This window comes from Lissotriton helveticus, chromosome 5_1, assembly GCF_964261635.1.
Source record: "Lissotriton helveticus chromosome 5_1, aLisHel1.1, whole genome shotgun sequence".
NCBI classification, from domain to species: Eukaryota; Metazoa; Chordata; class Amphibia; order Caudata; family Salamandridae; genus Lissotriton; species Lissotriton helveticus.
Window position 1 is genome coordinate 620,924,965 of NC_136065.1, and position 13,743 is coordinate 620,938,707.

The window sequence follows — 13,743 nt, forward strand, 5'->3', positions numbered from 1 at the left end:
ACAACTAGATGAAGGCAAAGAAGCCTGCAATGGTGCAGCTTTGTTTAGAGAAAAAAAACAAAGAGTAACCCACATCCAGCTACAGCAATAAGTATGTCCTTCAATACAATATTCACAATATTCAAACAGGCTCCTCTGTGTGAGAGGTCGGGTATAAATATAGCCCTTCTCTGGGCGAGGGACACACAAAGTTGGGTTGTCGGTCTTCTGTATGTGAACCGACTCTCACAAAGTAAGGTCTATGGTGAGGACGAGAGACAAAATGTTTTTCAAATGTCTTTGAGAACACAAGAGTCCAGCTTCAGTGCTTTAGGGAAACTGCTGGAACACTACAATGCAACAAATCTGGCAATGGTCACGTAAACGTCCACCTGACATTAGAATAAAGTTTGCACTCTTTCCATCAAGCTCTGATGTATTACTTGTTCTGCAAGTTCTTTCTGCTATTTGGAATCTTGGAAATGTTGTGTGCATACGTTTATGTCAATATATCAACCTCAGTACTTTGAATTTCAAAAGTTTTTATTGGAAGTTTCAGACATAAAAGAGAACAACAAAATAAAATGAATGATGACAGTCGTTCAAATGTGGTACATACATTAGATAGCAATAGGTTCTAAGACATACGATTGATGTGGAATAATTGGATGAGGGCTGAAATGGAAGATGATAAATACCAGAATGTAAACATACCACTAAATGATACAACACAAGCTACTAAAATAAAAGAAGAACATACATAAGACAGCATATAGAGTGACGGAGTCAGCCGTAGTATCGCACGATTGGTCCACAGATGTTGTCATGAAAGAAAGTGAGCTGCAGTGTGTTCAGTTATGCAGGTAGGCGAATCCAGCCAAGGAAAAATGTAGGCATGTGAGGTCAGGGTGACGAACAGTTGGTCAGGGAAGCGAGGGGTTGGTTCATGGGGGCTTGTGGGCACTAAAATAGTTGTCAAGGGTGATCCACAAGCCCCTATGCGGGGGGCGCCAAGGGGATTGCATAAGAGCCGTATTGTCGGCGCCACGGAGACTAAGTACCCAGTTTAACCAACAGGCATAGTTAGCTTTCCGGGTATCCTGCCAATTATTGAGGACCACCTTCACGGCAGCCGTGAGTAGAAGGTCAAGTAAGGCCCTATAATTGTCTTTGAGGGATTTGGCTTTGAGAAACCGAAAGACTAGGTAGGGTAGTTCCCTGGGTGGGGAGAAAGAAAATACCTTATCAGTAAATTCAAAGACTTTATCCCAGAATGGGGTAACACATTCACATTGGAGGATAAGGTGGTCAAGGTCACCCTCTGCACAGTTACAGTTCCAGCAGAAAGCGTCAAACCTAATGTTGTGGGCAAAAAGACGCGCCGGCGTCCAAAAGGGTTTATGAAGAAGCCAGAATTTAGTTTGGGATAGTGTGGGGCTGATTTTGGGATGCATACAGGAATCCCAGGCTTTGGCCCAATCCATGTCGGAGATGGGGAAGGAAGAGCATGATGTCCAGAACTGTTTAACATGATCAGTGAGATTGAAATGCTGTGGGCGTAGGAGTTTATAGATCCATGACACTTGCTGGCCTAGCCTGTTTAATCTGGTGAGGTAGGCCGGAAGGGAGGGGGGGTTAGGAGAGAGATTCGCTTTGGTGATCGCTGTTTTTATGTATAGGAAGGTATAGAACTCAAGTGAGTTAAGATTATATTTAGATTGAAGATCTTTGAACGAGAGGGGTTATGTCCCTTCATATAATTGGTGTGGGAAAAAAATGCCTTTTTCTACCCAGAGGTGATTATATAATGGTTTGCCTTTGTAGAGCACAGTAGGGTTATGCCTTATTGATTCCCAGCGTGAAGATGGAGGCATTAAGTAGCTTATCCACTTTTAGAAGGGCTAATCTTGTATTTAGAAAAATAGGTCTCGAGCAGGGGATTGAATTTAATTTAGCGAACAGGACAGTCGCTGGGGCGACATTCCCAAGGAGGGCCTTCTCTATCTCAAGCCACACGGGGGAGTAGCCCTCTGGTGGTGATAGCCAGTAGGAGCCCTGTTTGGCAAGAAACGCAGTTTGGTATCTTTTGAAGTCCGCCAGATTGACTCCACCTGCAGACTTGTCTAGGCGAAGTTTCTTTAAACTAATTAGTGATTTTTTCCCTCTCCAAAGAAAGTTTGTGAGTGCGGCGTCTACTTTGTGATGAAATTTCGGGGATAGCGTGAGGGGCAGCATGGTGATTAGATAATTGACTAGAGGGGAGATCATCATTTTGATGGTCTCGATTCTTCCCCACCAGGTAATGAAGCGGGGGGACCACCCATCCAGTTGCGTTTTGATTTTATCCAAGGTAGTTTTTTTGTTACGTTGAAGGGTTTCAGCAAGAGTGCTACCAAATTCGACCCCGAGGTATTTGATGAAGCCTGGTTGCCAGTACTTTGAATTAGTCTTACTTGAGCCTAATATTCACTTCAACCTGGCCGTTATTGCAACCCTTTAATTCAACTTTGTAGACTTTTTATTCTAATTCCAGTACTAGTCAATTTGGACTTTACAACAATGTTGCCGTAGTGATAGGTCAAAGTAAACCACTGGTAAATGTAATAGTCAAGTAGAGATAATAGTAAGTTTTGGTAAACAGCTGATTGAACCAGCGCTAACCAAAGTTGAGGGAGTCGAACAATAGAATAAGTGTACGGAGACCATAAATGAAGAGCAAAAACCACTAGGGAAGTTTATCAAGATGTTTCTTAGATTCTGGTCTTGATTTTGAGTTTTTTATGAGATAGAAATCAGGTAAAAGCAATTCCAGAGGTTACCTTACATTTTAAAATTTCCAATTGTTGCTTTTAATACTTTTTAAAAATAGTTTTAAACATTTCTTTTATTCGCTACATACGAAAGATTGGAATGGTGTTGCCCTTGTTCTACTAAATAAAAGAAAATCAACCAAAACGTTTGTTTTTATTTGAAGTACTTTTTGGAAGACGATTTACAATGGCTTGTACCGTATTTTAAATGACAAAAAATGCGGGTAAAAATATAGTCACCTTTAGATGAAAACAAACTATACTTCGGCAATTTTACTTGTTGGTGAAATGGCATATACAGAATAAATTATAAGAATCACTATACAAGATTCACTCACTGTATTAGAAAAAAGCGACGGTAAGCAGTGTACTAGTACTCTAAAAATACTTCACAAAAGTCAACATTAATTTAGGTTACACAACATTTAAAAAATACACAGTTAATTCACTTTAAAAAAGAAACACCATTGGTTATGGTCACTGTGAATATTTTTTGCTGTTCCAATTTACATTTTGACATTTCTGCGGAGAGCAAACTACAAGTATTGCTGCTCCCCTCTCACGGTCGAGGCTGCTTTTACGATGGGCCTGAAATTAAAAAAGAAAGAGTGGAGTTATTTCGATGTTACACAGAAAATATAAGTTGACGAGCATGGCAACTATTGACAGGTGAATTATGAAAAAAATAAGAAATATTACTTTTATGGCTTGTGTGTGTCCTTATTATTCATAGAAACAAGCTTATGTGCATGAGCAATTAGATGACATTGCTCATTTCCACTCAGAGTCTCACATTCCCCTTTATTTTATGATTTTTGCCTGGATTTGTGCTGTCTACCATATGTCAAGCGTTCCTTCTTATAGCCGATGCCACCATGAGGGGGTCTTACGGTGCAGTACAGTACATAAATGGAAATATATTGTCACTTCTATTTTTAATATATATGTGGGACTCCTCCATCTTTGTAGGGGAGAATCCTTCTAATATGCAAACCCAAAGGCCAAATCGTCATCTTTCCTAGTGTAACTTTCTTATTGAATAAAATATCAAGGACAATATTTTGTACAGTGAAGCAAATGTTTACCCAATCATGTATACAGTTCTTTTTTCCTTACACTTTCTTTATTTACAATTTTAGTTTAAATTTTTTTTTAAATCCCACATGTATGAAAGATTTTCCTGTCTCGTTACCATGATCGGTTAAGTTTTTTAAGACAATTAAATCTTAGCAAAATATTCAATCAACCTATGTGCAGAGGCACCTGTGTGAAAAAGTAATATTGTTAAATCACGGAGACCTGTGCACAAACCCTCACACATCTCAGATTGCTTCCGACCTCTTACCATTCATAGAAAATATGTGTGGAAAATATGATCTAAATGTGCAAACATCCCTGCATTAAGGCACTCCACAAGACAAAAAAATGTGGGTTGTAATTACACCTGTATGTGTCTCTTGCATATCAAGAAATTTCCACGCACATGCAACATGTACCACGAGTGAGCAACATACACACCAAAAGCAGTGTAACGAGGGCCGGACTGGGAACCAAAACCGGCCCAGCCAAAGTGCTCGGGGGTTGGGGGTGCAGCTGAGCTGGTTGCGAGGGCCAGTTTCGGCCAATTTTGTTACAGAGGCTGATATTGCAGCTATGCTGCAAAAACGGCACTGTAACAAAATGGCCCCCTCCCTGGTGGCCCACCTGGGAAACGCCCGGTGCCCACTAGGGCCAGTCCGGCCCAGAGTGTAACCCACTAAATATGTTTGAAGGCACATGCATGGGTGGAAAAGCAAAAGGAATGCAAAACAAATCAGAGCATTCACCCCCCAGTCAAGAGGTCTGGGTTAAATCCATCATTCTTTTGCTCACCATGCCATCCCAGTTTCGACCAGGCCATAAGCAAATCAGTCTTGACCCTGTGCCTCATGGGAATAGTCCAACCGCACTGCCAAGCCAAGTCCTCCCTGGACCAGAAACAAGCATCCTAGGTCTGGTTTCAGGGTTTCTCCCTCATCAGCCAGGATAACTTGAATCCAGCGGCACAGTGAGGCCGGGAGCCACACCTGGGCATACCCGACGCACTTAGGGCACTTAGGGAACAAACGTTCCACACAGGTTGCAAGAACAAGTGGCACACCATTCCACAGTGTGGCAAGCTAAGAGGTTCACCTTGGCATGACCAAAGATGTTACATGAGCCCTAACTCTGCAAGCAGAGCACTTGCAACCCCAATAGTCATGACATATCCTTCAAATCAAGGCGTGGAGTCTACTGACATGATTTTTGTGGTCAATGTTACTGTTTCATGACTATCACTGAGTTTGTGGCTCATAGAGGGCAGGACATATTACCAAGTAACCACTGCCTCTGGCAAGCTAGGGAGATTGGGGAAGTCAGACACATGAAGTGCCTTGTTTGTAAAACTGCAAGTGCTGGGGCCCAATTATTTTTTCCATATGTTTTCTGGTGCTGCAGTATGTCAGTGTTGCCGGGTATCAAGGCTGTCTAGTCTTGAATCCACCTCATTCCTCTTTTATCCACGACCCTACAGCTCCTGTCTCTTAATCTTACTCTTGTAGATTATTTTGTATTCATGCTTTCTCCCTTTGTCACTGTTTCTCTTTTTCTGTTACTCCTTCGTTACCCCTTTTCTGCCTTTCTCTCTTGTTCTGAGTCAATGGCAGATGATGAAAAATAGGCTAGCGGCATCTGAAACATGGTAGCGCAAGTTTAGGGGGCACTTAATAGTAAGCATTAACCTCTTAACGCCATAATATGGGACCTAGCAGATCCAACTACTGGGGTAATGCAAAACATAACTATTACTGATATGGGAGTACTGAAATGCCCATTTACTGGTAGTCAGTAGTTGTAGTAATGTTCTGTGCCTCTTACTGTGCTTGGGTAATGTAATAACTAGAAATACAAGACGATAGGTCGAATGGTAGTTAGAAATATCTATTCATGGGAGCATGTCGGAATTGCCCACACCTATTGCTTAGAGCCTATAGGAATTGAAGGTACCTGTTACTGGGGACAGATGAGAGCTGGAAATATGTACAACTCGAGTATACAGTCGCTGACAATAACTTTTATTTGAGGCATGTGAAAGTCATTATCAGACAAAGAGAGAGCTTCATAAAAACAAGGATTCAGCAGGCACATATTTAACATAATAACTTGTAATCATGCATGAAAGATACATGAAATACTTTCTGAATGAATAATAGGAGTAGAAGCAAGACAAATACATTCAGTGGGTAAGCAAAGGGACAGAGAACGAAAGAAGAAGTTTACATACCTTTGGTAACAATATTTCTGGTCCAGCAGATTTCTCAGTATATGAATTATCTTTCTAGGCTTCTGATTTGCTTGGGAAATATGTTCTCCAGTAATATCCCTGCAGCATTGCTGAGTGCACCCATGAGACTTAAATCGCAACTCCACCTTTGGACAAAGTTACTCTAGAGTATATTAGGCATGAGTTGGTGCACTGGCATCTGTTCCTGATAATTTTTCAGTGCCCCATCGAAGTGACCAGACATGACATATGAGAGCAACAAAACCGTCAAATTCAAATATTACATATCTGCATATTTGGAGTCTCATCAGTTGCAGCACGAACTCATCCAGGGAGGAGGGGGGCAGGGAGGAACCTGTGGGAAGAATTTGTATCCACCAGACATTACTGAAGTGTCCTTATGTGACATCTTCTGCAGATTCCTTACTTTATGAAAGAGTCCCAAAACAATACCACCCTGGGATGTGGAATTGGGTGATTCTGGTTAACCAGAGGAGTCATGTAATACAGCATTAAGCACCTGTCACTACATGCCTGAAAAGAGTGGTAGAAGTGCTTGACAAAAGTGTGCAAAGATGATCATGGAGCTGCCAAACAGATGTCTGCAACTGCAACGCCTCTGGAGAGAACTGTGGGGCACCCCCTGGAGGGCTATACTACCCTCTGGGGTATCTTTCTAGGTTAAGGCAGACCAAAGCTTAATACAAAGGATGGCACAATGGTGCCTTTGGTCCCCGCTGTGCCTTTCTTAGCTTCAATGAAGGTCACAAAGGGCTCATCCTCCACTCTGTCCTGATTAGGGCAGTCAATGTAGCAGGAAACCCCATGCCTGGGGTCCAGTCTCTGCATCCACTAGTTGGATGTGGAGGAGAAAAGAAAGAATGAAGAGCAATAGACTGGACCATATGAAATGCAGGAACAACCTTGGGTAGGAAGGATGAGCAAGTGGAAAGCACTAACTTATCATCATATAAAACTGAAAGGTGGACAAACTGAGAGGACCTGAAGTAATTGCCATAAAAAAAAACTATTTCCCATGGCAAGAAGTCAAACTGGGTAACTGTGCATCAGCTCGAATCGGATCCCATCAAGATAGTAAAAAATAGATTCAAATCTCACTTAGAAACAATAAAAGGAATGGTAAGAAACAAGTAATGCAAACCTTTCAGAAGATGCACCATTAGTGGTGATCTAAACAATGAAAATTGATCAGGGAGGCACATGAAGGCAGGCAGCGCGGCCAGATAGTTCTTAAATGCAGCCATTGCCAGACCCTGCTGTGCAAGGAAAAGAACAAACCACAAGACGTAAGAAAGGTGAGATATAAAGGGGTTGAGGTCTTCCTACTCTCACCACTGAACTAACTTTTTCAAGGGGCCTGCATAGACTGATATGATATAGGGCTTCCTACCCACCAAAATGATATCTGTAACTTTATCAGGAATACAAAGGGACTCCAGCTTGCACTGCTTAACTTCCAAGCAAGTTGTTGCAGCATTTGGGGATAGTGGTGGAGGATGTGGCCACCCTCTTACCAGAACTAGTCTACCAGGAGAGGAAGGAGTGACAGAGTGCTGAATGCAAACAAATCGTAGTACCAAATCATTGGTGCTCAGACAAGAGCAATCAGAATGAGCTGTTCACGATCCTCCCACACCTTTCGTAGTACTTTTGGCAGAAGCGGAATTGGTGGTGAACCTAGAGAAGAACACTCCCTGCTATGAGCCATGAGGAAAATACTGATGAATGGAAACCTCACACTGGAGAAGATTAACTACGTTACTTCGAGATGCAATCAACACTCCTGGTCTTCCAGTGACAGATGATTGAGAGCATCCACCCGAACATTGAGTGCACCTGATATGTCAGCTGTTACCATGAAGATTCCCCGTCAATGGACCCCCTTCCATAAGCAAATCACTTCCCAACTTAAGGTCCATAACCCCACACTGTTTTGTCCATTAATATAATGGACAGTGGTGGTGTTGACTGATAGAATCAAAATGTTTCACCTAGAGACGTTTTAAGGCATGGGCAAAGTGGGCTCTGGCCCCGGGCCCCAGCCTTTAAGGGAGCCACCTTATAGAGCCAGGTCTGTTCTGCGAGTCTTGCCCTGATGACCTTGAATAATTCCTAAACTGATTATTTTAAATATTGTTTTAAATACTGTTTAATTTAATCTATTTTTAATGTCGTTGATGTGTAAGGAGTCTATAACAGCCATTTTGCAGAGAAATGTTTTTATGTGTCATGTAATATTCATAAAAAAGTTTCTTTTAGACCAAAACAGGAACTTACATATGACAAATGATAGGGTATCACAGAGATTTTGCAGTAGCAATAGTGCACACCTGTTGTGTAACAATATTAAAACTATTTTACAATATTAAAACACTCATCACTATCCCTGAATATTTGGTTAGGTGTAAATACATTTACAAATTGGATGAGTCGGCCTGTGCACTGCCAGTGATCTGGGCAAAGTGGGTATGAAAGAGCTGAAATTGGATCATCAATTCAAAGCTGTTCATTCCTAATTGATCTCCCTAAGGAGGAGGATCTTGACCTGGAGGGAGCTTGCAGTTGTTGGTTCCTGAGGTTCCTAGCACAACAGGTAATTCTTTCTACAAGAAGTGCCTAGCTGCTCTGAGTTCCCTATTCCCCAGACCACTGGGGTGAACCCAAACGATTGTATCTAAGCATGCAGTAAATTACAAATATGTTGTCCTGATGGTGGCATTTTCAATAAATGTAAAACCCAGAACCTTCCCAATGGAGTAGGTGAGATATTGAAGTGAACATAATTTACATATAGTCAGACATTGTTGCTAAATAAATACATATTATAAATTTATAGCCTGTCATAGTGCACTATACTGGCCATTAAAGGCTTGTTCTAGTGTCATAGGTCTAAGTCTGCGAGCCAATAACAAGGGAGCAGAACTTTAATTGCCAGTATAGACCACTATGGAAGGCTATCAAAAAGTCTAGAAAAATATTTGCCCCACGAATGGGTAATGTGCTCATAAAAAAAACCTCTCTGGAAGTACATGGGACTTCAAACCCCCAGCGACTATGACGTTTTTGAGCCTTTCACAGCTCCAGGTGTGTATGTAGTTCCTGCTACATGCACGACCACAGCAATAACAGTCAAACACGGACAGCAGGACCAGCTGAGGGAGACACAGGAGCCAAGAGGAAATTCCTACCCCCTTTTTTCCTTCTACAGTTCCAGTGATACTGTGCAGCACAGGAGGAGTGAAGACTCGCTGTATGCATTCACCCACACTCCTGTCTCCTTCTCTATCGCGTGTGTGATCCCCAAATTCTATATAGATGCAGGAGACAGAGAAGGCCTAAGAGGCTGTAAATTAGGGCATCCCAATGTTGCCTGGAGTGTGCCTATACCAGTGCCGTCTTAACACATGGTCTATACAAGTGAGCAACCCAAACTACCCTTGAGGGCTTGGGCAAAACGTAAATGATAAGGTAAGGGGTGCCTTCAAGGGAATTTATTTCTGATGATTATTCAAATTGAATGGGCTCAGTTCTGAGGACAATTCAATGGTCCCCTGATTGAAAATTGAATCAAAGAAAAGGCGGTACGTTTTCCTAATACTAATCAAGTTTTAAGTTTGATAGAAAGGAAAGGTGTTTTCAGAGCCCACAGTGTTATATATTGATTTATTACAGATATTCCTGTGGTTCTGTTTTTATATTTGTATGTATTTTTGCCTTATTTTCTTTGTGATAAACTCAATATTTTCATATACACCCGTTTTATTTGTTCCTTAAGATTGTGCGTATTTACATTTTGAAATGTTTACATAACTTGAAGAAATTGACTCTTTGATTCAATTTTCAATCATGGGACCATTGAATTGTCCTCAGAACTGAGCCCATTCAATTTGAATAATCATCAGAAATAAATTCCCTTGAAGGCACCCCTTACCTTATCATTTACGTCTTAACGCATAGGCATGCTGGGCAATTGCCCGGGGCCTCACCAGTATAGTGGCCACCTGCATACCAGAGTTTAACACAAATGTTTTGTTAAACATTGTTATTCCTGTGAGTGGTTGTGCCGGCAGGACCCAGTGCACTGCTTTTACCCGGGGCCTATACTGCTGTTAAGACGGCCCTGGCCTATACAAAAGTGTATGATCCACTGCTGCTCTTTTGTCTCTATTAGTCCTCTCAGCATTCCAATATTCTAATTATTCATAGATCTTCACATTAGATGGATGTTGAGAGTAGGAAAGATTACATTACGTTATGTTATATACATTCATATGGTGCACATTCTGCAATTGCAATGGCACGGCACCATCAATTAAGTTCAGAATCTTTTCTTCCTGGATTCAAGGATTCCATTGCAGACTGGAGTCTGGTGCTGTTTTGAAGTAGTGGCAAGTAGCAGGCAGTTTGAGCTATTCGATATTCTGTTGTTGATGATTGGATCTATTAGTACTTTGTTGGGTGTGGCCATAGGTCTAGCAAAGTTGCTTACATGCAAATAGGGTTATTTGGCTTGAGCATCACCCAAGAGATTTGTCTAAATTAACTGGAATTATTGGGTAGTGTTGGTGGTCCTGTTGCAGATCTGTTGACCTATCTAGATTATTATGTTTGGTGGGTGTTATTCATCTACATGAGAATGAATAAAAAAGGCACCCCCTGGAAGCATGATAATATTTGGTTTGTGACTAGATGTGATTTACTAAAGATCATGTAGCAGATCCTGCTTACTCTATTAATTAACACACTTGCTTCAGAAGGCCAAACTTAGGAGGGTGAGGTTCAATCACTGCCCCTTTTGGCCTTTGATCCTAGACCTGATATGGGATTCTTAAAAGCACTTACCATGTTTTCCAACTTTTATACTGACATAGAATTTAAGAGTCCTTCAGAGTGCTCCTTTGTGCTAGGGCTTTAGCCATAATTGCTATTAGAAGTTTGAGCATAATATTATAAACATTGATTAAAATTGTATCCTCGATATTTAAATTTTTAATTCTCAATATTTTAAATCTCCATTTTTGAAAGAGAGATTTGCCGGAACATTACATTTTTTTCAACTCAATCAATGAATTCTTATATTCAATAAACTATTATAAAACAGCATTATAACAGCAGTATAAAAGAAGTCTGACTACATCATCCACAAAACACATTAACAATTTTTAAAATTATTCAGAATGAAACCAATAGCCTGCACAGCGACCCTTGACCTTGGTAGGTCACTCCCCACACCACACAGCGCCGCCTGTGTGCCCGTGCCTTAGCCCAGCTGCCGCCGCTGCTGCTGTCAGGGGTTCGTGCCCCTCCCTGCTCTTGCTCGTGTTTCCTGTATTTTTATTTTTATTGTAATTTGTATTTTTTGTAAGCTCACTGTGTGTTTTGCCCTTGGGGCCCCTTCCCAGCTGTGCCATTACTGTGCACTTTTCTTTTCTGTATCCCGGCCGTTCTTCTCTCCAGTTCCTGCTGCTAAGTCCCCTGTAATTTCAAAAAGGGGTGGTGATGGACAGAGTATCTGAGTTAATCAGAACACTCCTACCCAGTCAACAGATCAGGGCTTGATCCATCACCGTTTTTTAGCTCACTGCACCATCCCAGTTCAGAACCTGGCTATATGCAAATTAGTCTGTCCCTGGCTAAGTCCCCTGTGGCCCTTCCCCCCCACGCTCTCCCACTTGCCCGCTCCTGCCTCCAAGCTGCTCCTCCCTCCCACCTCCCCTTCTTATGGCGGCCACTGTGTGGGCGCGCCACTGACGCTCCGAAGGTGCGCAGAGGGCAAGCCCGTCTCCGCCAATCCACGCCTGGACTGCGCAGCGCCAGAACCCCTTGCCGCCACGATTCCCAACGCCACTTCAACGCCAACACCCTCCACGCACTCAACACCAGACGAGAACACGCTTGCTGCCTGGCCACCCGAAGCGCATCCAAGGACCCTTCTCCTGCCGGGACTGCAGCTTCACCATCACACGACTCGCCAAACCACGACCAGGAAAGAACCCAACTACCTCAGCTGCATCCTTCTCAACACCTTCTCCGCCCACAAACACGCTGTTGAACTCTGGGACCTTCTCGACTCAACCTCCGCCGACGTCGCCTTTCTGACGGAGACCTGGCTGAAACCCTTCTCGGCACCTGACATTGCCATAGCCATCCCGGAAGGCTACAAGATCTCCCGCAGGGACCGCACCAACGGAGTAGGAGGAGGATTCGCCATCGTCCACAGGAACACCCTCAGAGTCTCGAACAGCACCGACGACACCCTCAGCACCGCCAAACACCGGCACTTCCAAACCCACACCGACCCCAACACCACCCTCAGAGGAAAAGTCATCTACAGACCCCCTGGACCTCGAACACAGTTCAGGGACTCCATCACCGAGTTCGTTAGCTCACACGCCTTCACCTCCACGGACTACATCCTCCTCCGGGACCTGAACTTCCACCTTGAGAACAACAACAACAGCAACTCCACCCCCCTGATCGACAACCTAGCCAACCTCAGACTCAGACAACTCGTCACTACACCCACTCACTCCGTCTGCCACACGCTCGACCCCATCTTCTCCACAAGCCCCCACGTCTCCTTCAACCACACCACCGAACTCCACTGGACCGACCATCGCAGCATCCACTTCACTTTCCGGAAACCCAGCACGCACCACTGCACCCAACAGATGCCTCGCTGCTGCTGGAGCAAAGTCACAGAAGACCTGCTCACCACCACCCTCGCCCAAAGCCCACCCGCCGACCCTACTGACGCCGACAACGCCACTCGCACCTTCAGACAGTGGATCGACGACTGTGTCAACACCCTCGCCCCGTTCAAGAAATCCTCCAACAGCTACACAAGCAAGAAATCCAGCTGGTTCACTGAAGACCTCCAGGCCTCCAAGCAAACCTGCCAAAAGCTGGAGAAGAAGTTGCTACGTGAACGAACACCAGACAGCTTCGCAGCCCACGAGAACGCCACCCGCAGACACCATCAAATCAGCCAAAAGGGCCTTCTTCAAAGACCGCCTAGACAACAACGCACACAACAGCAAAGAGCTCTTCAACATTGTGAAGGAACTCTCCAACCCCAGCTCCAACACCAACGACTTCCCACCTTCGCAAGACCTGTACAACTCGCTCGCCACCTTCTTCCATCGCAAGATCGCAGACATCCATGACAGCTTTAATGCCACGACCGCCATGAAAAACTCTGAGACCAGAGCCCCCACGACCACAATCCACACCAACTGCCTGGACCAACATCAAGGACGACGACACCATCAAGATCATGAACACCATCCACTCCGGATCTCCGTCAGACCCATGCCCACACCACATCTTCAACAAAATCAGCACCGCCATCGCACCCCACCTCTGGAAAGCCATCACCATCTCCTTCGAGACAGCAACCTTCGTGGAAAGCTGTAAGCACCCCGAGATCAACGCCTTACCTAAGAAACCCAAGGCGGACCCCAAGGACCTCAAGAACTTCCGGCCCATCTCCCTGCTCCCGTTCCCAGCGAAGGTCATCGAAAAGACCGTCAACAAACAACTGACCCGCTACCTCGAGGAGAACAGCATCCTGGATCCGTTCCAGTCTGCGTTCCGCAGCAACCACAGTACCGAGACTGCCCTCATTGC

General features: G+C 43.8%; 1 protein-coding gene across 1 annotated transcript in view; it reads right to left on the reverse strand.

Moving 5' to 3' along the window:
• Positions 1-510: 510 nt before the first annotated feature.
• Positions 511-13,743, reverse strand: part of CLDN19 (claudin 19) — a 196,576-nt gene continuing 183,343 nt past the window's right edge. The window contains exon 5 of the mRNA XM_078642992.1: positions 511-3,377. Within this exon, the coding sequence (XP_078499118.1) occupies positions 3,326-3,377 (52 nt within the window). The 3' untranslated portion in view covers positions 511-3,325. The remainder of the gene's footprint in view (positions 3,378-13,743) is intronic.